The sequence below is a fragment of the Octodon degus genome, unplaced genomic scaffold (assembly GCF_000260255.1).
Source record: "Octodon degus isolate 3935 unplaced genomic scaffold, OctDeg1.0 scaffold00096, whole genome shotgun sequence".
Classification (NCBI taxonomy): Eukaryota; Metazoa; Chordata; class Mammalia; order Rodentia; family Octodontidae; genus Octodon; species Octodon degus.
Window position 1 is genome coordinate 9,844,594 of NW_004524672.1, and position 23,521 is coordinate 9,868,114.

General features: G+C 50.0%; 3 protein-coding genes across 8 annotated transcripts; 2 read left to right on the top strand and 1 right to left on the bottom strand.

Moving 5' to 3' along the window:
- Nucleotides 1-2,989: 2,989 nt before the first annotated feature.
- On the bottom strand, nt 2,990-8,141 carry Retreg2 (reticulophagy regulator family member 2). The gene is made up of 9 exons (XM_004638201.2): nt 7,781-8,141; nt 7,418-7,524; nt 6,344-6,374; nt 5,852-5,987; nt 5,564-5,648; nt 5,119-5,262; nt 4,886-4,980; nt 4,624-4,759; nt 2,990-4,422 (listed from the first exon to the last, which is right to left on the bottom strand). The coding sequence occupies exons 1-9, from the start codon at nt 8,041-8,043 to the stop codon at nt 3,785-3,787; spliced, it is 1,635 nt and encodes a 544-aa protein (XP_004638258.1). The 5' UTR covers nt 8,044-8,141; the 3' UTR covers nt 2,990-3,784.
- Nucleotides 8,142-8,187: 46 nt separating this feature from the next.
- Nucleotides 8,188-14,340, top strand: Cnppd1 (cyclin Pas1/PHO80 domain containing 1). 4 transcript variants are annotated; one of them, XM_023723009.1, is made up of 9 exons: nt 8,188-8,266; nt 9,579-9,666; nt 10,108-10,216; nt 11,150-11,231; nt 11,500-11,620; nt 11,706-11,834; nt 12,372-12,433; nt 12,766-12,883; nt 13,106-14,340. In XM_023723009.1, the coding sequence occupies exons 2-9, from the start codon at nt 9,598-9,600 to the stop codon at nt 13,646-13,648; spliced, it is 1,233 nt and encodes a 410-aa protein (XP_023578777.1). In that variant the 5' UTR covers nt 8,188-8,266; nt 9,579-9,597; the 3' UTR covers nt 13,649-14,340. The 4 variants fall into 4 exon arrangements, with proteins under 4 accessions (XP_023578777.1, XP_004638259.1, XP_023578776.1 ...); XM_004638202.2 differs by lacking the exon at nt 8,188-8,266 and adding an exon at nt 8,267-8,353; XM_023723008.1 differs by lacking the exon at nt 8,188-8,266 and adding an exon at nt 8,589-8,678.
- Nucleotides 14,341-15,897: 1,557 nt separating this feature from the next.
- Slc23a3 (solute carrier family 23 member 3) lies at nt 15,898-23,046 on the top strand. Of its 3 annotated transcripts, XM_004638242.3 has the most exons (13): nt 15,898-16,147; nt 16,275-16,472; nt 16,599-16,756; nt 16,869-16,966; nt 17,176-17,249; nt 17,444-17,625; nt 17,915-18,038; nt 18,180-18,294; nt 19,414-19,667; nt 20,157-20,262; nt 20,547-20,714; nt 22,259-22,354; nt 22,443-23,046. In XM_004638242.3, the coding sequence occupies exons 2-13, from the start codon at nt 16,311-16,313 to the stop codon at nt 22,730-22,732; spliced, it is 1,827 nt and encodes a 608-aa protein (XP_004638299.1). In that variant the 5' UTR covers nt 15,898-16,147; nt 16,275-16,310; the 3' UTR covers nt 22,733-23,046. The 3 variants fall into 3 exon arrangements, with proteins under 3 accessions (XP_004638299.1, XP_023578880.1, XP_023578881.1); XM_023723112.1 differs by lacking the exons at nt 15,898-16,147; nt 20,547-20,714 and having other exon boundaries at nt 16,154-16,472; XM_023723113.1 differs by lacking the exons at nt 15,898-16,147; nt 19,414-19,667 and having other exon boundaries at nt 16,154-16,472; nt 17,946-18,038; nt 18,249-18,294.
- The last annotated feature ends 475 nt before the right edge of the window (nt 23,047-23,521 follow it).

Here is a 23,521-nt window from a genome sequence, read left to right on the forward strand (position 1 = left end):
TGCCATTCCAGTATTTATCTTATGTTTTACTCTTAGTACTTCTTTGCTATCATGAAAACTTTTTCTTAGTTCAATTGTTTTGAAACATTTAATTTTCTGAATATTGCTTGATCTTAATTTTTCTTCTAAGACTTATACTGTATCTTTGACTTACAATTTATTTAAAAGACATTGTATGGTATCTTCTAGTATTAGAAACTTTAAAAAGTTAAAAAAGAAAAAAAAATTCTTCTAGTCCCTTCAGTGGTTCCTTCTGTGACAATGTCTAGCCTTCTCTAATGGTGTTCTGGGCACACTGCAGCTTGCAGCTTGTCCATAAACAGCAAACCGTGCTCTGGCAGTATTCTAACTTGTGCACAGTATTCCAGCTGGCAGTATTACTTGCCTTGTTTTAACGACCACTTTTGGTGGTCCTGGGAACTGGACCTAAAGTATTACCCTAGGAAAATGGTCTGCTAATGAGCTACATCCTTAGCCTTTTTGAGACAGCCTATCAGTTGTCCAGGTTGGCCTAGAATTTATTATTTTCCTGCCTTCTTCTCCCAAGTAGTTAGGATGTGTACTGGTCTGAATCACCACATATGCCTGAAGACACGTTTTATTATTTCTTTTGTGGACAGGGTCTCACTATGTAGTTCAGCCTGACCCTGAACTCAAAATTTACAGAGATCCTTCTGCCTAAACCTGCTAAATACTGGGATTACAGGCATGGATCGCTGTAGTGGTTGATACATTGTGTCAACTTGGCCAGCTGACTTCAGGTCGCACTTGCCGCTGGTGGGGGGGGGGTTCCACCCTGGGGCACAATTGGTTCAGCCCCCAGAGTGACTCAGCACAAAGAGACCATATAAAGGGGCTGAGGAAGTATTCGATGTTCCACTTTGTGGGAGGAACTTCAGTCTTCGCATTCCGATTGGTCTTTATTGCCTGGCTTGTAGCAAAGACTCTTCAGCCCCGGACTTGGATCCTTTACCTTCCATCACAGACTCTTCAGTCTCGTTAGCTGACAAATAGAGACTTGCGTGGAGCTTAGCAGTGAGCTTCAAATCTTGGGACTGAACTCCTCAGTCTGAGGTGTACAGACGCCCTCTGCACACTCCCTCATCTGACTCTGCGGCTGGCTGTGGTAAGCCAATCTTGTAATTCCTTATACATTGTATATCTTGTGTTACTATTTGTTCCTTATATCTGTTCCTCTAAGTAAAACCTTGACCAACACAATCACCAAACCATGCTGAGAACATTTCTATTAAGGCATCCTACAATAACAGCCAAATTACACTGTTAGCTGTTTGGACACATTGTTATTAAAGTTCACTGCCTTTTCTTCCAATAGAAACTTGTAACCAATCCTCCCAGTTACTTCTGTTTATTTCTTTCTAGCTTATGGATTTCACATTTCTGCATTTTTTATTCATATGAAAAACATTTTTTTTTTTTTTTTTTTTTTTTTTTGGCAGTACCAGGGATTGAACTCAGGACCTTGCATTTTCCAGGCAAGTGCTTTATTCTACTGAGCTATCTCCCTGGCCCCAGGGAAAGCTTTATCTTGTGGCTTTATGGGGCTGAAATGGCCAGGACACATGATGATGGAAAAAAGCAAAACAAAACAAAAAACTAATCATAGACAAATAAGGAACAACTGTCAGGCCAGGGTGAATGGAACCTCCAGGAACTCCAAACCTACCTGTCATGATCTAGCTATGGCTTGGAGCTTTTACTCAAATTGCAAGTTTAATACAGAAGTGGCACACAGTGTCGTTTTTAAGACAAGGTCTTGCTACATAGCTCAGGCTATCTTGAACTATGTAGCCCAGGCTGGCCTCAGCCTCATCCTTAAGTGCTGGTGTGTGCCACCAATGTCCAGCAGCCATTGTTTGACTGGTTAATTCTATTTTGTTTTGAATTGTTTTAGTTCATTGTAACTGCTTTTTATTTATTTTTTTAAAAGACCTGGTCTCATTATGCAGTTATGTAGTTCAGGTTGGTATTGAACTATTAGCCCAGGTAGTCTCTGAACTGGTGGCAATCCTGCCTCAGCCTTCTGAATGCTGGGATTACAGACATCGTGCATGCTTGGCTCCATTCGCTTCCAAAACTTCTGGATGACTAGGAAGGAACTCAGGTTCCTACAATGGCAGAAGACAAGGCTTCAATCAACACAGACTCTCTCTTAAGCAAATGGAAAATTCTCACACTTGAGCTATGGCATAGAAGCCAACCTCAAAAAGACAGGTAGTATCACCATATGGTATGTGTAGCTGAATGCTGAGGACGTGAATCCTTAAAGGAGACCATATGTTGTTTTGGGCTTTGTTGCCCAAAGAGGGAGGACTGCCAAGAGTCCACTATTCCTGAAGCCATGTTACTGGACTGCTTCTCTACCATTCCTGCATTCAGGAGCATCTTCCTGTCTGTGTTCCTGGCAATTGGCAGGTGCTGACTGTTCAAGTGGGTTTGCTGGAGCCAAACTCTCTGGCTTTGGATCCTGGCTTCACCATTTACTGGATACTACCCTGTCTGTAAAATGGAATTAAAAACTAGATAGATCTTAACATTTATGAAGTAAAAACATGTAAACATAAATCACAACATGGTAAGGCACATTTTAGGCACACCATTTTGTGTTCTCTGGCCTCAACATAGTTCTAAATCAAGTACACATAGGTTCTCTATTGTACTTGGCCTGCCTGGCATACATAAATCAAGACTGATTGTTAACAACATGACAGAAGTTATTTAGCCTCCAAGGTTCTATTGACTGGGAAAGACAAGGTAGTTTCCTGCTGCATACACTTTATTCACACATGCTGTCTCACTAAACATACCACACAATCTCTGAAGATGGCTGAGGGGCAATTAAGGTCGGCAGGACAATCCTTGCTTCTGGCCTTGTTCAACAGCCAGGAGCAAGAGTGGGGCGAAAGAGGCGAGGATGAGGCAATGCGCAGTGTGGGCGGCAGCTCACAGTGAGGCAGGCAGGCACCAGTTCTAGCCAATTGACACTTTATTTTTCCACCTGACACTCATACAGATGTAACTATCCACTTCCTGACCCTAGAAAGGGGTTCTACCCATGACTGAGAAAAGCAGGTTTCCTTCCTTCTCCCTAAGACAGCACCCAGTGCTGGTATGTGCCATGGGACCTGCTCTCCTGCACTGAGAAAGGGCTGAACTAGGGACAGTGTACAGTGCAAGTTACCGAGGCTACAGTGACTTGTATGGGGCACTACTGGCCTGCCCATCCACCACCAGGGGTTTACTCTTTGCTTCCCAGACCAAGAGCTGCCCTAAAGCTTGGGCAATGTATGTGGGAAGAAGCTGGCAAAGGGAAGAGTTACACTGCTAAGGACAGAACACAGCAAGAAAATAAAGCCAAAAGGAACATACGACAAGAGAGAAAAATTATAAAGTGCCTCAACTAACCAACCAAGTGGGACATGAGGGCAGAGCAGCACAGGTCCCTGAGGATAAGAAAAAGAAAGGGCCAGACCAGCAGAGCTTGGGACATAGTGGAATGAGGAGAGAGACAAGGTGAAGAGGCAAGTGGAGGCTGTGGGAAGGACTTCCCTAGCCCTGTTCAAATGGAAAATTATTTACAAACTCAAAACTGGTCCTAGGCAGAGGTACTGCACCAGGCCCAGGAAAGCAGGCAGAGGGTGAGCTGGCTACTGTCTTGACAGCTGGCCTCCCCACCTGTGCCCCTCCCCACAGTGGTAGGGAAGGGAGACAGTGGCTGCTCTAGCTAGAAAGCCTTACTCTGCCTGCAGTTCCTTCTCATGGCTCATGGCTCCACCACAGCCCTGGCCTCTTGGTCTGGTTGTACCAGGGAATGAGTGTCTGGCCCCAGGGGAAGAGGGGTTGGAGCATCAGGTGGTTTTGGGGGTGTCTCTGGTCCCAAGCCCAGCTCTGCATTCAGCTGCTCCAGCTCCCCCTGATCCAGCAACTCAAAGTCCTCAGTGGTGAGTGCCTCTTCTTCCTCAGGGACAGGCAGGGGCTGGGGCAAGTCCTGGGGAATAGGTGGGGACACAGAAAGGGAAGGGAAGGGAACTGGGTCACTTTCGGCATGGCAAAATGGGGCTGTCAGGGTGCTGGGTGGACCCATGAGGTCACTGCTCACTGCCTCTGGGCTCAGTGTCTCCACTGGTCCTCCAGGGGAGCACTTCACTCCATCCTGGGGTGTCCCTGCCCCATTGAAGTGTGTGTTCACAAAGTGCAGAGGAGATGAGAGCTGAAGCAAAGTTTCCTTGGCTGCCACATCTTCCTCTTCCTCCTCTGAGTCCAAGATCTGCCTTGAGAGGGCCTGAGGAGGGCCTAGCAGATCTTCAGGGTCAGGGGGTGCAAGCTCTGCCTCTTCTGCCTCCGCCAGCTCCCGGCCCAGGGCCTCTTCTGGCTCACTTGGTAGGCTCTGCTGGTCCAAATCTACAGAGAGGACAAAGTTAGGAATGGGCCTGCTGCTCTGATGCCCCACAACAGCCGATGAGTTCACAGATGAGAATTTAAGATGTACCAAGCTTTGCGGATAGGTCAGTTTCCCAGAGGAAATGGGAGCCAGAAAGCACAACTAGCACACCCCACCAACAGGGAATAGAGAGACCAGGAGGGGTGAAGAATTCCCCATACCCTCAGAGACATCTGTCAATTGTGGAGTTGTGGCCCGAGATACAGAGAAACCACCACTCTCCAAGATAGAAGCTTCTTCATCTGACAACTCTGAGTCAGTAATGGCCAAGGCTAGTGCTGTTTTCTTCACATCCACCTGCAGGAGAACCGATTACAGTAACCTAGTTCCACCATCTAGCTCTACTCCTTTGAAAGGAAACAGCTCTAAAACAGATATACATGCCCAACCCCACTTGTCACCCCCATTTCCCCTGAACCTCACCACTGGGGAGAAGCCAGCCAGCTCTGCCTCACTTTCACTCTCTGTCTCTGCCAGTGGCTCATCACCTCCTGGGGGTGCACTTTTCCCTTGCCGCTCTAGAGAAGAGCAATAAGGCAGTGACCAAACAAAGACATGGCTAAAGAACAGGAGATTACCTAAACCCCAGGGCAAGTCATAAGCAGTAAGCCAAAGGCCTCCCTCACTTTCCCTTTCATGTTAATAGAGACCCTTACTCCTCTTGTCATGTTTGTGATGCAGGGCATCAGCTTCCGCCTTCATGCTGTAGTCCAGCTGCATGAGCAAGGGCTCGAGGCGCGTGTACATCCTCTGAATCAGCTCATGATAAACCACCAGGGGCCACAGCAGGATACTCAGCACTGTGGGTTAGAAAATCTGCTTAGAGCTCCCTGTACGAATTTTCTAAGAGTCCTCATTCAACTGGCCCCTAAAGAAGAAGGGCTACATTCCTTTTCCAAGGCAGTGCTACTGTTTCCTCCCCCTATATCTACTTTTCTCCCCGGGCTGATTTTTCTAGTATTAGCAAGGGTGTACTTCAGAAGCCCTGGAGATCTCCACAAGGTGTAACTGTGCAGACAAAACATAGTCCTCCCTCCAGGTCAGTCCAGGAAACAGGAAAAGCAAAGAGGTATGGGAAGTGCAGGACTAGACTCTACTCACAGACAATGTAGGAAATCATAATCCCTGGAACATAGTGTCCCAGCACTGCCAGCACAGCACACCCAGAGCAGACTCGAGCACAGAACTGCAGAAAAGAGCAGAAGAAGTAAAAAAAAACTGCTCAACTTTTAAAACACAGACATTTCCCCTAGAAATTTAGTCTAATCAAGAAGATGCCCCACACTTCTAATACAAGAAGTGTGCTGTACACCCTGATCACAATACTGCTCCTTCCAACCCTCCAGGAACTGTGGCTTCAGGATCTGCTGTGGGACATGGTGAGCTTACCTGAGCTGGATTCTGCCTCTTGTACTGCAGCAGCTCTTGCAGGTGAATCTGGAAGGTGAGCCAGCTCTCAGCCAGGTATCTGCACAACTCGGGCACACTCAGCAGGTGCGGCCGGGCGCCTGACCCCGCACCCTCACTGGGGAGACACGACATGACCCCTGGAGGCCTCAAGACACCAGCTTCCTAGGCACTCAAATTCCTCTGAGATTGCTGATCATGAGTCTAAAATAGAAAACTTCACCTCCCAAAGGAAGGCATCCTGGTCCTGCAAAGCAAAAGCCCAGGGCACCCAACCATCTGCCTCAAAAGAAGGGCACATAAATACCTACATAGGCACCTAGGACCAAAAAACCTCTCTGGCTTGTGGCCAGTCCCCTCACTAAGCTGGGACCTGTGCCTAAAGAAGCTGTATTATTGCTCCTCTCTGCTGAAATTGCACAGTCTGCAAAACTGTATTTGGGCATCCGTTTTCAAGAGAGGGCTGATACTCACCTGTCAGAGTGCGGCTCCTCAGGGGATGATGCTACAGAGAAAGGAGAAAAACAAATTATTGAGAGAGGGGTACTGGGAGATATGCCCAGGGCAGAAATAGTTGCTGCTCCTCTGCAGTCATACAATACTTTCTTCAGACACCAACTGGACTTGTACATGTTGTTTGTGTATGTTTCCTTTTTTCCCCTCCAGTACTGCAAACTAAACCCAAAGAATTGGACTTTTTTGGGTTCTTTTTTTTGGCAGAACCAGGGATTGAACTTAGGCCCTTGTGCTTGCCAGTGAAGTGCTTATTCTACTGAGCCATCTCCCTGGCCCAAGAATCAGACTTTTAAAAAATTTTGAGACAGAATCTTTCTGACTTGGCTAGCCTGGCCTCAAACCTGCAATCCTCCTGCCTCAGCCTCCCTAAGAGCTAGGATTACATGCATTCATTACTATACCCAGCCTGCTGGTCAATTTTTTTTTTTTTTTTTTTTTTTTTTTTTTACTGGGGATCAAACTCAGGACTTGACTTTCCAGATAGGTGCACATGCTACTGAGCTGTCTCCCCAGCCCCTAGTCTGTTTCCCAAGAAATTCAGCCTTACACCCAGTTGCTCCAAAATGCACATTAATACACTGGAAACAAACACTGAATATTTGTATAACTCTCATCACGATCAAGACAGCAGTAACATAACTGCCTAACGTGTTGACATATGTAACCTTCACATCTCCACGAACTACCTTTCCATCCCTTTTACAGCTAAAAAACCTGATATAGACTGTTCACAAGATCTCTCACTCTGTTTCTGTCACACACACACACACACACGCACATGGAAAGCATCACACAGCAAGGCATGGAACCCATGCAATCTGGATGAAGACTCTTCAGTCTTGCCCAACTGACACATGAGCATTCAATTTGGGAAATGTATTCTCGTTTTAGACAATTTCTTAAAACAGGGTGATGGGGTGGGAAGTGGGCCTGGAAGCAAGCGGTCTGCTGTACATTCCCCTCACTGCTCAACTCCACTTACTGAGATCAGGCACTAGGAGCACAAGGGTGCTTGCCAAATGAAAGACTCACCTGAGACATCAGGGAGGAAGCGAGGGTGCCACAGATCCAGAAGAAAATAGGCCAAAATCGAGACGCTGAGAAGGAAGATTGGTCGGAAAGACGATGAAGACAGCAGCCTTAGAGAGAGACACGAATCTCAGTGGAAAGTGGGTGCGAGGCAAAAGCGCTCATCGGTGAGGGAAGAGCAGCTCCAGGCCTAACTTTCCTCGCCGAAGTAGAGTAATAGGGTAACCTGGGTGTACGTCATATGCTAGTGGATGGATCATTCTCGCAGGCCAAGTGATAACCCAGGAAGGGACCCGCGCGCCCCGCACCGTCCGCCCCCGCTCTCCCCGCGCAGCCCGGCCCCGCCCCCTCCTCCGCGGCCGTTACCAGAAGAGGCCGTTGATCGCGGCCGCCGTGACCAGGCTATGCAGCGGCTTCTCCCACACCAGCAGCCGCTGCGCTGCCGCCAGCACTGCCTCCCAACCGCGGAGCCGCAGCCACAGCGCCGTGGCCAGGCGGCCCACCGCCTCGGCCGTGGCTGCCTCGTCTTCCGCCTCGCCGGCGGTCTCACCCATGCCGAGGCTCAGGCCGAGCCCCAGGCCCAGCCCCGCACCCCCACTCGCGCCGGTGTTACCACCGCTGCTCGCCATAGCCCCGCCGCAGCCGCCGCCCGAGCCCGCAAGGAGCCGGGGCTGCGCGGCCGCCGCCGGGGGCGCGTCAGGCGGAAGGGGGCGCACGCCGAGGAGTGCCGAGGCTGCGGCTGCGCGTCACGTGACAGACAGGGCCGAGCCGATCACGTGACGCGGCCTAACAGCCCGGATGGGCGGCTCGCGCGTGCGCCTGGAACGCCGCGTGACCTCCGCACCTACTCAGGTGCGTGTTTTGGCTTGCTGGAGTTGTGACTTGGAGCCAGGTCTGGGGCGTGCGGCCACTTTTCTCCCAGTGCTTATGTTAGGGCAGGTACGGAGCCCCTGCTGGCGGGTGACCCCGGTGTGACCGCCACCGTAAGGGGCAGGAAGTGGCCTTCCGGGATCCCGGGGTAGGACCTACAGCTGCTCGGAGGGGGCGGCGGCCGTCGCGTTACTCAACCCTGACACACGGGTCCGCCCAGCTCCCTCACCTCAGCGTATAAACAAAACACCAGCGCGCGTGACTGACAGACTCGAAAACAGCTTCATCCTCATAGGAAAATTGCTTCTTCCCTTTTTTGAGGCTTCTCCTTCGCGCCTCCACGCACCAGCGCTCCTTGTTCCCCCATTGTCCAACGTGAGGTCGGAGGCTGGAAGTGGGTTTGAAGATAAAACCAAGTTTAAATGTTTTCTCTGGGAGCCCGGCATGGTAGCACACGGTAATCGTAGGTTTAGAAGCATCCTGGTGAGCTCGAGGTCCGCCTGAGCTACACAGTGACCCCTTGCGTAAAACGAATTTTCATGATACAGGGGACGTGGTAAATTTGTTTGGCGGCTTCGAATTCACTTGTGGTCATTTACTTGTTTCAGTGGCCAACACAGCATGTGTCCTGAATGTGATTTTGAATGCCAAGCTCCAAAAAAAAAAAAAAAAAAAACAACCAAGTTTGCCTTTCACTCGGCTCACTGTTTTTCCACGGGTAGATTTCGTGTGGATTCTTTCGGACACCTTATTTATGTTAACTGCTAACTGTACATGTCCCTTTAAAAAAAAACTAGGAGTAATTCGCTGTACTCCCTTTATTCACATTAACATCTATACAGACTCGACAAGGGCCGTCTGGCTCGCGCACGCCCAGTGCAACGAGTGCCCCTAGGAGCCGCGTCCGTTTCTCAGACCAGGGCCCTTGGGGCTCGCTCGGCTCAGGTGACTCGTGAGGGCAGAAGTTCGAGGCCGCCCTTCCCGAGCCCGGAGAGGGCGGGGGACACTTCCTGTCGGGCGCTGAGTCGCCGGCCACACGCTCGCGGCTTGTAAAAGCGGGGCGGACGCGGCGCGGGCAGAGTACGAGCCTGGCTGCCGGGGCCTCACTTCGCGAGGTGCGCCCGGCGCCAGGGCGCCCTGGGCGGAACAGGAAGAGGCGCCTGCCCGCCCCGCCTGCCGCTGCCGGCGCGAGGGGAGGGGGCTGCGAGGGCGGTGGCCAGCGGCGGGGGGCAGGCGGGCAGGTGGACCGGAGGGCGAGCCCTTACAACTCCTTTCTCCACCCCCACCTTCGCAGGGCGGTGGCTGGTAGCGCGATGGACCTGGCTGGGCTCCTACTGGACGAAGAAGGCACCTTCTCCCTCACTGGCTTCCAAGACTTCTCGGTGAGCTCGCAGCCCGCCTCCCTCCCTAGCCTCCAGGCCTTTGGTGCCTGGCCCTGGCCGCTCCACTCCCAGCCCTTGCAAGGTATCCGGCTTACTTGATGGTGTTTCCCAGGCCTGGGTGGCAGATGCTGGAACAGTGACTACTTGAGGCCCCGGCTGCATGGGCCCTGAAGCAGAACCGCGGGGTGGAGAGAGGGAGGGAAAGAGGGATGGCAATACTGGGGGCTCTTTTTGGAGACCCTGTCCGGGAAGCCTTCAGTGGGAACGACATATCTTCCCCACATAGACCAACCTGCCGTTGGCAAACAATCTGGAGAACTCGGAGCTGGGTGGGGCTTGGGCCCCTGGCAGCTAAACAGCCGCAACCATCCAGCCAGGAGCCTGACTCCATCATACCCTTTCCTGCCCTTCACCCTCCACCGCCTTTCTGCCCTGTTTCAGTTCCTCCCAGGACACCAGAAGCTGAGTGCTCGGATCCGTAGGCGACTGTACTATGGCTGGGACTGGGAGGCAGACTGCAGCCTGGAAGAGCTCTCCAGCCCTGTGGCAGGTTAGGCAAGTGTGTGAGTGGGCAAGTGAGAGGCTTAAGAATGGGATTGTCCACAGTCAACCATGTGCCTCCAGGCGTACCTTCTGGGCTGTGTTGCCTCTTCATAGCTAGCTTACTGGTAGTTGGTTCAAGAATGTGGGTTGTGTTTCACATTCTGTTAGCTCTCATGAGCAAATACCTCATGAACTGATATGAGAATTTTTTGTTTTTGTGGTGCTAGGGGTTGAACCCAGGGCCTGATACAAACAAGACAAGTATCCCACCACTGAGTTTTATCTCTAGCCCCTTGTTTTATTTTTATTTTACTTTTTTGCGGAACCAGAGATTGAATCCAGGCCATTGCACTTGCCAGGCAAGCACTTATTCTACTGAGCTATCTCCCGCACCCCCTTGTTTTAATTGGTATTCCAGAAAATTAATTTTCTAAGGACACTCACTGTATGATTTTCAAGTAAACAATGCATGTTTATTTCTGAGAGGGACATCAGTAAAAGACAAATGTGGATACTTTCAAGGGACAAGCTTCTGCTGGAAGGAGCTGATATTCAAACTTGGAATAGGCTTTTGTCTTTGCTTGGGAGGATTTGATGTCTGTTTTATTACTGTGGCTCTGTCTTTATTTATTTTCTTCATTTTTCTATGCATTTGGTACAAGGCCTCTCTACACGGTTTGGACTTGTAGTGATCCTCTTGTTTTCAGCCTCCCCAGCACTGGGATCACAGGCATGCGCCACCATGCCGGGACCCTGTTGGAATGTGGGGTGGGGATTGAACCCTGGTCCCTGCGCTTGCCAAAGCAGGTGCTTAGTCTGCTGAGCTATCTTGCTGGCCTGGTTCTGTCTTTAGATGATCAGACTTCAGTCCTTGATGATAGCACTGGGAGTTCTTGGGGATTGGGGGGAGTTGGTTCACTTTGCTTGCCTGACTTTGCAGACATTGCTGTGGAACTACTCCAGAAGGCAGCCCCTAGCCCTATTCGTCGGCTCCAGAAGAAATATGTGGCTCATGTGTCCCGGTGAGCCTGAAATTGAGGGGATAGGATGAGAGTGGCCCTTAGAGTGGGGAGGACTGGTTGTCTCTAAAAAGAAGACAAAGGGAGAGAAGGGAGGGGAAGTGAAAAGGACTAAGACTTGATACATGTATCTACATTTGATACATGTATTCATTTTGTATCACAAACATACAATAGAAACACCAAGAAAACACAAACAAGATGAACACTGCAAGAGCTGTGAAAACTAAAGGACTCTCAGGTTTAATTATGGGTCCTTTCTACCTCCCAGGGAGGCATGCATTTCCCCATGTGCTATGATGCTAGCTCTGGTATACATTGAGCGGCTCCGGCATCGAAACCCAGATTATCTGCAGCATGTGTCATCTTCTGACTTGTTCCTGATCTCCATGGTAAGGCAGCCCCTCCCCTTCATCTTCCTGGTGAGCCAGGAGCCTCAGATGAGCTCTACCAGTGCCATTTTTGGTTCCTACGTAGATGGTGGCCAGCAAGTACCTCTACGACGAAGGGGAGGAGGAGGAGGTCTTCAATGATGAGTGGGGAGCGGCTGGGGGTGTGGCTGTGCCCACTCTCAATGCCTTGGAGAGGGGCTTCCTGAGTGCCATGGTGAGTAGCTCTTCTCTTTTGTTCTGTTTCACCAGTTCATCCTTACCTTCCTTTTATCATTCTCTCTCAGCTTTCTTGTTATTTCATTTCCTTTTCTTTCTGTCTTTCTATGCGTTTTTGTTAGTGGCTTTCCTTTCTATCCTGTCAGGACTGCCAGGAGGTGAGGCCAGGAGTGGAGCATTTTCTCTTCTGTGCTCCCACAGGGTTTCATAGGGCACCCTGAGTCAGGTCCCATCATGTCACGCTCAGAGTATTTCCTGCTGAATTTTTTCTACCCCTATGCTCTGTGCTCTTTTTGGGCATGGGCCATTCTCAGGATTGATTTCTCTTCTTGCCCTGATGGAGAGTATGGTAAGAAACCAGGTAGGTGCTAATTATTAGACTGAGTACACAAAAGGTCTTTGGTTAGTACCTAGCATGTAGCAAGTGCCAGGTATCAGCCATGGTGGTGGTTGTCACTGCTTGTGTGGCAACTGTTCTCAGGTGACTGTGGCACACATCTGAGTTGGGTTTGGTACTCTTCCCTCTTTTCTACAGGATTGGCGTCTCTACACTGACCCTGGGGAGATCTTCGAGGTGCTGAGTTGGCTGGAGAGCTGGTATGTTCTAGGAATCAAGAAAAAAGAGCTCTAGGAACTTAGAGGCTGAGGCCTAGATTATAGGAGCAGGGATAAGGTCCTGTGTAATTGGTGGAAGGGAGGAGACAAGAAAGAAAATTACTCAAGGTAGTGGTTCCCAAACCCATCTGTTCTCCTTTGGGAAGGTAGGAGCAGTTTATTTAACATATAGATGTTGGTTTCAGCCTCTTTGGAGCAGCAGGCAGCCTAGGCACTTGGACACTTCAAGTTCCCCAGTGGGGTGCTGGGAGGTGTGGGGTACCAATGAGCTGGCAGCAGGAGCACTACAGACTCTGCCCCCCCACCCCCCGCAGTGTGGCTGAGCAGCAGGGACGGCGGCGGGGATGGTATACCTACACAGACTTATGTGTGCTGCTGGAGCAGCCAGCCTGGCAGCTGGCCTTGGGCTCCCTCTGCCAGCGACTGGTAAAGGTGAGGAGGTGTTGGGAAAGAGGGCTTGAGTCAGCTGATATGTGGGGTAGGAGGTTGTAAAGTGGATTCTGCAAGACTGAGGACATGGAACTTGGGAGCAGATGGGTGGGGAAGGCATGGGGCAACAGAGAGCTCCAACTTGAGCACAGGTTTTGAGAGATGAGGAATGTGTGTGCTAAAGTGAGTTAACAGCCTACTGCTTGCTTACTTTCTCTCCTGCAGCTGTCCTGCCTGTTAGCCATGGCATACGTGAGCAGCGTGGCCCTCTCTGTGGCATCGGTGGCTGTGATACACCAGTCCTTAGGGCTGCCCTGCAGTCCCTCACCTGGTCCTCCTGACGTTGACTTGGCCCCTAAAGGCCTTTTGGAGCCCTGCATTCCTTCTCCAGTGCCACAGCGCCTGCTGTCTGCTAACGTCTCCAGCTGTGTGGAATCTGACGCAGGGCTGCGTTCACTCTGGGACAGTCTTCTGGCCTCACTGAGTCCCCCATCATTGCCTCCTCCAGACCCCCCTTCCCTTCTCCCTCTTCTGCATAACTGCCCCCTTTGTCAAAAGCTCCAGAAAGACCCCCCAACCTGTCATGCCTGCCACCACCCCAACTATTCAGTACCCACTGGGCCTCCCAGCCCCAGGTACCACACTCATGGCCTGGCTCCACCCTGGCCCTGGAGCCGGATGGCCCCTCTGCTCCCCCAGCCCCAACAGTGTTCTCTTTTTAGCGTGATGGAGCTGGCCCGCATCAAGTCTTTCATTTTCCCAGGCTAGGTAGGTTTCCAAGGTATGCAGTCAGAGGATTTGGGAGTCTCTGAGAACCTGGAAGAGGAAAGCTTGATTTAGATCCATGCTGTCTCTCTGGGTCCTTGGCTGGTCCCCTGTCCTCCTGGGTAAGCACTTAAGGGGTTGTGGGGCAGAAAGACATTCACTCTCCTAGACCTCAGGGGCTGGCTGCATGGCCAGGGGAGTGATAGTGCCAGGGGAAGCTTCACTGGGTGCAAGGGACAGGTCACAGATGACAAGAGAAGCCCCATCCCTGTTTCTGTGGGGCTCTTTAAGACTTTTGCTTTTGAGTTTCCTAGAATGGAAGGGTAAAAGTAGAAGATGGGAGTAGTAGGGTAAAGAGAGGAAGGAAACCCGTATCAATGCTGTCCTGTGTCATGTCTCTGAGGCAGGAGAACCAGGGACTGACAGGGCTGGGTTGGGAGGGAAAGTGGGTGAGGTGGGAAAGCTTTTCTACACCTGCCCCTTGCTTATAGTCTAATGGAACCAATCACTGACTGCTAGGACTTTTGACTTTGACCTTTTGTCTTCCAACCTTAGAATCCTGCTCCAAGGCTTCCCTCTCTTCTGGTTCCTCTTTGGGTGTTCTCTTCAAAGGCCTTTCTGGCCACCGCTTTGTATCTGAGTTTTTCATGCTTTTGTAGAACTAAGATTTCAATAAACAGTTTCAGTTGCATGGCCTCGACTTTTCCTTCTTGTGGCGGCCCTTGATCTTTCCTTCTCACATCTGCCTTCTGAGTCTTTCCACTTTCTCATCCTGTCCTCTTGTAAGCCTTTTCTCTGAACCCCATCTTAGAACTTCCCAGTTGTTCAATGGTCATAGTCTCCCATTTCATACTTCCCCTTGGCCCTATTCCCAGCACCTTGGGGCCCTGGCACTGCTCAGCTTGGGTTGCTGCAAGACACAAATGGCGTCGTTTCTATACCTGGGGTTGGGCCTTGTTTGTTGTGTTTTCTGTGAGGTCAAGCCACATACTCAGAAGAGCACTCTGAAACTCCTTGAGCACAGCCCAGAGGATACCTCTCTGCTGACCTGTTCACCAGGCTGGCCCATGGCGGTGGCTGCATTGTTTAAGAAAAACACAGAAGCCAAGGCTTTAGTGCAAGAACAGACAAGGCTGTTTCCACTGGACGCTGATCATCCACAGCAGGGGTGTTATTGCCCCCTAGAGGACATTTTCAAGATATGTAGGCCATTTTTGGCTATAGCAAGGATTTTTTTGGGGGGTGGATGCTACTGGCATTTATTGAGCATGGGCCAGCTGCCAGTCATCCTGAAATACTCAAGGCCTCCCTAACTGTGAAGAATTCTCAGGATAAATTTGAATGACTAGCTGCTTATGTATGTGAAAATACTGTTTGAGCCAGGAATGATCGTTTTTACATGTAAGCATAAAACTGCATTTTGAAAAAGACTTGAATTTTGTAGGAATACATTTCCACGTAAATTAAAATTGTACCTTGTTTTGTTCCATGCTTTATGAGGACTTTGCTGGTTTGGAAAATTGAGTCACCAATGCCACTACTGCTGGTTGCTAATAAAGTGCCATTATTAGCTATCACTGTAACTTACGACCTATGTAATTGCACACATGCATGTGGGGGATGGTCTTCCCTATTGTCTTTTGTTATTTGCATTCAAGTTTTCATTCATTGAAGTAACATGTCATATATATGTGTGTGTATACACCCCCTATACACACACACACACACACACACACACACACACATATACAGAGAGAGAGAGTTGATGTTCAGACCAGTTTTCTTGAACTCACTATGTAGCCTAGCCTAACCTTGCCGTAATCCTGCCTCAGCCTCTTGAGTGGTGTGCTCACCAGCATTTAACGTATTATAAATTACCTTTATTTTGCTGGAGATATAGTTCAACGGCATGAGTGCCTGCTTGGCAAGCACAAGGTCCTGAGTTCAGTTCCCAATTGAACTGAAAAAAAATTACCTTTCTCTTTTACATTGCAGTAAATATGTCATGTGGTTTAGTCACTGTTAGGCAGGATATGGAGTGTATCCATGAGTTTCCTTTCATAGTGGTGCAGGGGTCCTGAAAGGGTTGAGAAGTGTAGACCTAATAAAGATAGTTCTCTCTCTCTCTCTCTCTCTCTCTCTCTCTCTCTCTCTCTCTCTCTCTCTTGAGACAGGCTCTTGCTTGCAGGTCAGACTGGCCTTGAGCTCACTTTGTAGCCCAGGCTTGTCTCACACTCACAATAATCCTCCTCCCTCAGTCTCCCAACGTGCTGAGATTATAGGCTTGCACCACCATGACTGGCAAGGATAGTTCTACATGGTAGTGGGAGGGAATAATCTACAAAATCTCTCCATGCTATTTTGATAGGGATCCTTGGCATCCCTCTTCCTTTGCAGAGCCTGGTCTAGGACCAGGGGATCTGGATGAAGATTCTTGGGGGAGGGTCCAGAACTCAGCTCCCTGTTAATGGCTGATGGAATTTCCACTAGAGCTGGGCAAAGGTGAAAGGGCTGCGTCCTGCCCCCAAGCCCTCATCCCTTGCTCCGCTTCGTTGACACCTCCACTCCTTCCCCACTACGGGCAGCTAACTTTACCCAAACTCTGACCTCACTCTCTCCACTTAACCAGCCCAGAGTAGCCAAGAGAGGACAAAGGCAGCGCAGCATGAGCAGACCTCTCCATCCCATCCCGCTGCTGGCCGCGGGCTCTCAGGATGCTCTGGCTCCCTTACCACAGCGGCCTGCTGTCCACAATGCCCCTGCCCTCTCTTGGGTCTCTCAGTGTGGGCCTCTCACCTGGGGGCTCAGCTGTCTTCTGGCTCTGCAGGTAGGAGGCAGAGGTGTAAGAGTTGGTGCTAGCTGATGGGCATGTTTGCGGGGGGAAGTTTCTGTGGCACGAGTGATACTTCTGCCTGTTTCTGAAGACCACTCTCCTCCATTCTCCTACTTGCAGCATTTCCTGGTCCTGGCTTCCCTGCTCTGTGCCTTCCACCTTCTTCTGCTTTGTGGTCTTCCCTCAGGAGTACTCTCTTACTCCCCTGCTCAGCTCCTGGCCTCCAGCTTCTTTGCATGTGGTTTGTCTACAGTCCTGCAAACCTGGACTGGTAGCAGGTGAGTGGAACTCCTTGGAGAGATGTGCAGGCTCCCAATAGGGAGGAGAAGTTTGGGGAGCCCCACAGGCTGCCACATGTCTCCAGGCCTCCTGGGGCTTCTGTTCCTACAGGCTGCCTCTTGTCCAGGCTCCATCCTTAGAGTTCCTTATCCCTGCACTTCTGCTGACCAGCCAGAAGCTGCCCATGACCATCCAGACACCTGGAAATGGTGAATATAGTGCAATAGCAGGCAGAATAAGGGTTAGGGCGCTCCCCTGAGGATACAGGCAGAGGCGGGTGCAGGATTGAGGTTGGGCAGTGGTGTAACTGCCTGGCACCACCATAGGTGTCTTGGGGCCATGTGGGACAAAGCTAGGCCTGGAATGCAATGGTTCTCCATCTTATTTATCTTCTCTCCATGCACCAAACTTCTCCCAGCCTCCCTCACCATGCACCTGTGTAGGGAACCTGGCTGCCACAGTCGGGAGCTCTGGAACACTTCTCTCCGAGAGGCAAGTACCTGCAGCTGGAAGCAGGAGGCCTCAGGCAGAGTGGGCTTGGGAGGCTCTTGTTTCCAAACACCAGGACTGAGATGCTCTGGGGGAAGGAGTTAGGCAGGGACCTGTCCTTGGAATTCCTTAGAAAGTCCAGGTTCAGGTCAGTTTGAACACAATGTTTTCTCTCCATCTTCTCCCCTACCCTACAGGTTTCGGGGGCAGTGGTGGTGTCTGGACTGTTGCAGGGCATGCTGGGACTGCTGGGGGGGCCTGGCCGTGTGTTTGCCCACTGTGGGCCCCTGGTGCTGGCCCCCAGCCTGTTTGTGGCAGGGCTTTCTGCCCACAGGGAGGTGGCCCAGTTCTGCTCTGCTCATTGGGGCCTGGCCATCCTGTACGTGAGTCCTTTGAGGCATGGGACATGCCCAGTGGAGTGTGTGAGAAGGGGGGAGGGCAGAACGCTAGTCCTATTAGATTTGGCTGGCATCTGGACAGGAGTAACACTTTTTAGATTGTGAATCCAAGTTTGCCTTGATTCATATAATCTCCCTGACATTCACACTTTTGTTGTATCCAAGGAGCCACTCTAACCTTGCCATGGGGGGTTCTGGGACCCCCTACAGTCAATGCTATTGCTTAGGACTCTGCTGCCCCTTGGCCTGAAAGCTCCTTCTCTCCCCTAGGTTTTTCCTGCTCATGGTGATCTGTTCGCAGCACCTGGGCTCCTGCCAGATACCCCCATGCCCTTGGAGGTCATCCTCAGCCTCTTCAGCTCACATTCACACCCCTGCCTTCCGGCTCCTCTCGGTATGTGAGATTCTGGGTGTTGGAGGTTAGAAGGGATTGCATGGAATGCTCCCCACGCCCCTGCTTTGGGTTCTACCCCACCAAGCCTGGCTTGGAACGTGCTGGGGGAGGGTGTCTTTACATCTCAGACCCACCCCTTAGGTACTGATCCCTGTGGCCTGTGTGTGGATCATTGCTGTTCCCTTGGGTCTCAGTGTTGTCCCCCTGCAGCTGTCTGCCACCACTGAGGCACCATGGTTTTGGCTGCCTCACCCAGGTAGGGTTTTTTTTTGCCCTCCCCCAAATCAAGGTATGTATTTCTTTGAGATTAAGACTTAATGGATTTAGTGGATTTCACTTCTGAGTTCAGTCCCATGTTTTTTAAAACACATAGGAACTTGGGAGGCTGAGGCAGGATTGTTGTGAATTTGAGACCAGCCTGGGCTACAAGTGACCTCAAGCCAGTCTGAACTGCATATTGAGACCCTAGCTTATACACACACACACACACACACACACACACACACACACACGAAAGAGAAAGAGAAATTGCCAAGCTCTGAGGGGCAATTCCAGTGCCTTATCACAGGTGTTTTATTTGGGTCTGTGTTGAGACACTCCAGGTCCTCCATTTACATGTTACTAATCCCCATAGGAATTTCAGTAGGTAGTATATGTGGAAAGATGGCTTTTGAGGTATTGCATGTGAAATGTGTTCACTCATCTATTATTTATTAGTTAATGAGTTTTGGCGGACTGGGAATCAAACCTAAGGCCTTTGCAGTGAGCTATATCCCATTTTAGGGTTTGGTTTTTTTTTTTTTTTTTTTTTTTTTTTTTTTTTTTTTTTTTTTTTTTTTTTTTGTTTTTTTTTGACAGGGTCTTGCTAAATGGCTAGGTTGCTCAGGTTGGGTTCAAACTTGTGATCTTCCTTCCTTACCCTCCCAGAGTGCTGGGATTACAGGAGTGTACCATCATGACCAGCTGGAAAGTTATTCTAATAAAGTAGTCACTGAGCTGTGAGAGATTAGAGGTAATTGGACAGGAGGCAGGAGAGAAGAGCATTCTAGGTAGGGAAAATGATACATGCAACAAAGGTCCTGGGGCAGCTGGGAGCACAGCAAGTCCATGGCCTAAAAGAAGGCCAGTATTTCTAAAGGGAAGTGTGGTAGTGTGGCAGATGGACTGGACAAAGCAATAAGGGTCAGACCACAGAAACTCCTGTAGACAATGGTAAAGGGATAGGATAGGTATGTCTCCTTAGAGTCCAGGGATTTTTGTCTGATGTCATTATCTTCAGATGCACTGGGGGCCTTTAGGATTCTTGTGAAATAGGCCATTGGGGGCAGAAGGAAGTGCCAGACTCTTTCTCATATGGCTCTTTCTCCTTTCCCAGGTGAGTGGGACTGGCCCTTGTTGACACCCAGGGCTCTGGCTGCAGGCCTCTCCATGGCCCTGGCAGCCTCTACCAGCTCCCTGGGCTGCTATGCTCTGTGTGGCCAGCTGCTGCATTGGCCTCCCCCACCTCCACATGCCTGCAATCGAGGGCTGAGCCTAGAGGGGCTGGGCAGTGTGCTGGCTGGGCTTTTGGGGAGCCCCCTGGGCACAGCATCCAGCTTCCCTAATGTGGGCACAGTGAGCCTTTTTCAGGTACATAGGCCTGGGGCTGGGGCAGGGAACAGGATGGAGGTGCAGAGGAGGGATGGGACATCACACTGGTTGGTTGCCAGCCGTGCCCAGCAGTCAGGCAGGCAGTTCATATCAATAATTGCACTTGGGGAGGTGCCCAGACATGGTGGAAAAAAAAAAGCTAGGAAGACAGCAGGTCCCCAGAGGAGATGCATCAGGTGCTCTGCCAAGGCGGGGGTTCCAGGGAAGAATGAGTCAGATGGAGTCCTGCTCTCTTGGGGACTTCACAGATGGAAGAAAAGAAGTAATTTTAGAGAGTGATTATGTGTTATTAAGAAAACAAAAATAGTGAGATAGTAGATGATTAAAGGAAGCACTTTTAGATAGAATGGCTGGCATGCTTCTTGGAAGAGTACTATTTAAATTGGGATCCAAGGGATGACAAGCAGCTGGCCAGGCAAAGACCTGGAACAGCCCAGGGAGGTGGCTGTGTTTTCTGTCTTCACACAGGCTGGATCTCAGCGAGTGGCACACTTGGCGGGGCTGCTCTGCATCGGGCTTGGGTTCTCTCCCAGGTTGGTGCAGCTCTTCACCACCATCCCACCGTCTGTGCTTGGTGAGTGGATATATGGCAAGACTGGTATGGCAGCAGATCCGCCACCTCCATGTAGCAGGTCTGTGTGGTTAGATAGGAACCCTTTCTCTCTAAAGGGCCTCCTTGGATGAAAGAATATCAACATGGTCAGCTGCCCTCCTTTCTCAGGCCAGCATCTTGGCTTTTTGGCTGGGCTTCTGGGCTTCTGATAGAATCAGAAACAAGCCTACATCACAGTCTGCCTTCCCTGCAATCCTCTGTGCTGTGCTGCATCCCACACCCTTGATTTCTTCTGTTTGAGACAGGTGGGGTGCTGGGGGTGACCCAAGCTGTGGTTCTATCTGCTGGCTTCTCCAGCTTCCATCTGACTGACATTGACTCTGGGCGAAATGTCTTCATTATGGGCTTCTCCATCTTCATGGCCCTGCTGCTGCCAAGGTGGCTTCGGGAAGCCCCAGTCCCACTCAACACAGGTGGGTGGAGTGGAGAGGGAAGGAGGCAGTGCTCAGGAATGGGAAAGCAAGGGGTTGAGGCTTCAGGCCTTCCAGCTTTTTGGCACTACATCCTTCTCTAAGCATTCTTATAAATAAGTACATCATTTGTTTAGAAAAGTTTATTGAGCACATTTTAGCTACTTGGAATATAAGGGTGCTTCTGAGTACTACAATCCAGGAAAAGAGATGAGGTATGCAGGAAATGGCAACAGAGGACCAAGAAAAGAGCTGTGGTGCTCACTGGTAAGAGAAATGTCTTCTGGTAGAGGTGACCTAATAGCCCTGCACTGGCCTTTAAGAGGACAAAATTTACCATCACTCAGGAGGCTGGGGTAAAGAGCATCACCATGAGTTTGAGGCCATCCTGGGCTACATAGTGAGTTTAAAGCCAGCCTGAACTACATAGTGAGACCCTGTCTCAAAACAACAAACAAATAAACAAACAATCTATGGGCCGGGGAGATAGCTTAGCAGAATAAGTCCCTGCCTGGCAAGCTCAGGGTCCTGAGTTCAATCCCTGGTACCACAAAAATAAATAAAATAAAAACCCCTACAACTTAAAGATTTTTGATGAGAAGGTAGTCATTTTTGATAGAGGGACCATTATAAATATGTAATGTAGAAGTCACAGGATATATCCAAGGAGCAGCAAATACCTTAGTTTGTCTAGACCAGTTTTCAACTGGATGTGTTTTTTGCCCCCATGAGAGGAGATATTTAGCAGTGTCTGAAGACATTTTTTGGGTTACAAATAGGGAAGAAAGCCAGACAGGGCGGCACATGCTTGTAATGACATCACCCAGAGGCTGAGGTTGGAGGATTGCTGCAAGTTTGAGGCTCCTTTGAACATAGCAAGGTCTTGTCTCAAAAATCTGAGCACCCCCCACCAAAGAGGGAAGGGAGGATTGTTATTGGCATTTAGTAAATAAAGACATGTTGCTAAATATCTTGTAATGCACAAGACAGCTCCTTAGAATAAAGAATTTCAAAACAGTACTGAGGTTGAGAGACTCCTACTATATAGCATAGATGTTAAGGAGGAAATAAATTTGGGATTTTATTTTTTTTATTTAGTGGTACAGGGATTGAACCCAGGGCCTTCACACTAAAATACATCCCCACCCCTTTTTATTCTTTGAGACAGGGTCTCAGAGAGTAAGTTGCCTAGTCTGGGCTTGAGCTTGGACTCCTCCTGCCTCAGACTTTCAGAGTGCTGAGGTTGTAGGTGTATGTCACCATGTCAGGCAAAATTGGGGCTTTTAATAGCAAACATGCCAGAGAAAAGGAAACTGGAATATCAGGTGGATGTGTGGGTGCTCAGAAGATACGAGTGTTGAAGAAGAATCCCGTGGGAAAGGGCTTGAGTGTAATGGAGAGTAGTGGAACAAAGGTAAGGAAGACAAGATGACAACTCAGAAAGCTCTGTCCTTAGTCTGAGACTTGGGTTTAGGTCTGGTAGGACAGACTCCCTGGTTTCAGTTAGCATCAGAGCTCCCTTTCTGCTTGGCCCCAACTCCCTGTAGGCTGGAGCCCCTTGGATTTGTTGCTGCGCTCACTGTTAGCACAGCCCATCTTCATGGCTGGACTCTTGGGCTTTGTCCTAGAGAACACTATTTCTGGTAAGTTGAGGCCAGCTCCCAGCAGACTGGGGAGTGCCGGGAAGTCATTACTCCTTATGTTAAACACTGACTAGCTTCTCTTTTGCAGGTACACGGCTTGAGCGAGGCTTAGGTCAAGGGCTGCCATCTTCTTTGACTGCCCAAGAGGTTCAAAAGCCTCAGAAATCCAGAGAAAAGGCTGTTCAAGAGTATGAGCTTCCTTTCCCTATCCAAAACCTGTGTTTCTGCATCCCCAGGCCCCTCCGTTGCCTTTTCCCATTGCCCAAAAACCCTGGGGATGAAGGAGGGCCCTCTGAGCCAGGAGAGACAGCAGACTTGTTGCCTGGCTCTCAGGAGCCCTGCCCTCCCTCTAGCAGAGAGGGGCTTAGATCCCTGTAACCACCAAGAGTCTTATTTCTGCTCTATTAGTGTATCCCTAATTTGCTGCTTGCTGGAGAGTTAGCACCCAGGCTCTTCTGAGAGAGAGAGAGAGAGAGAGAGAGAGAGAGAGAGAGAGAGAGAGACAGAGAGACAGAGAGAGAGACAGAGAGGATATCAGTACCACTTGAGCCATAGCACTCACTTATCATATTTATTTATGTGCATATGACAAGATCCCTGTCTTTCCAGCCACTTAGGATTTTAAGACCCATGTAATGACTACAATGCACTGCAGAAGGCATTCCGTAATAAAGAGGAAATAATGCAGTGAGAGCTAAGGAAGAAGCGATTCATTCTGACTGGGGAGAGTGGGAAATGCTTTATGAAAGTAACGACATTGAGGGTGGCCTTGACAAGGAAGGATTTGGGGGTTTGGAAAATGGATGGGGAGATTTCAGGTTCAGGGATTCACTACAAGAGTTGAGGGGTTTTGAGTCTCAGAAGTGACATCATAAAAACGGGGGCACGCGGAGGGAGAAAAGAGGTGCGACTCTAGAGGTGACAAGGACCTCAGACATTATGTAGGGAAATTCAATACTCTCACTGAAAAGGCTAGAGCCTTAGGGAAGGAAGAGAAGTAATTTGACAAATTCAAGCCCGGGTAACTCCACCCACTACCTTCTCTGGTATTTCTCCTTTGTCGGGTGCCTCCCGGAAACGTCCCTATCCTTCAACTTCCCTGCGGGCCGCTCAGCCTCTTTTGTAGCTTGCGGGGCGGGGCTGCTCGCTACTCTCCCTGTGCCTTCA

Excerpts from the sequence above, each read along its gene's own strand:
- Retreg2 (XM_004638201.2), bottom strand. The coding sequence starts at position 8,043 with ATGGCGAGCAGCGGTGGTAACACCGGCGCGAGTGGGGGTGCGGGGCTG. Across the intron at positions 7,525-7,780 it reads GCGATCAACGGCCTCTTCTG|GCTGCTGTCTTCATCGTCTT; the intron begins GTAACGGCCGCG and ends TCTCTCTCTAAG. Across the intron at positions 5,649-5,851 it reads AGAGGCAGAATCCAGCTCAG|TTCTGTGCTCGAGTCTGCTC; the intron begins GTAAGCTCACCA and ends TCTTTTCTGCAG.
- Cnppd1 (XM_023723009.1), top strand. The coding sequence starts at position 9,598 with ATGGACCTGGCTGGGCTCCTACTGGACGAAGAAGGCACCTTCTCCCTC. Across the intron at positions 9,667-10,107 it reads CTGGCTTCCAAGACTTCTCG|TTCCTCCCAGGACACCAGAA; the intron begins GTGAGCTCGCAG and ends GCCCTGTTTCAG. Across the intron at positions 11,835-12,371 it reads GGGGCTTCCTGAGTGCCATG|GATTGGCGTCTCTACACTGA; the intron begins GTGAGTAGCTCT and ends TCTTTTCTACAG.
- Slc23a3 (XM_004638242.3), top strand. The coding sequence starts at position 16,311 with ATGAGCAGACCTCTCCATCCCATCCCGCTGCTGGCCGCGGGCTCTCAG. Across the intron at positions 16,967-17,175 it reads CATCCAGACACCTGGAAATG|CCTCCCTCACCATGCACCTG; the intron begins GTGAATATAGTG and ends AACTTCTCCCAG. Across the intron at positions 22,355-22,442 it reads CCTAGAGAACACTATTTCTG|GTACACGGCTTGAGCGAGGC; the intron begins GTAAGTTGAGGC and ends TCTCTTTTGCAG.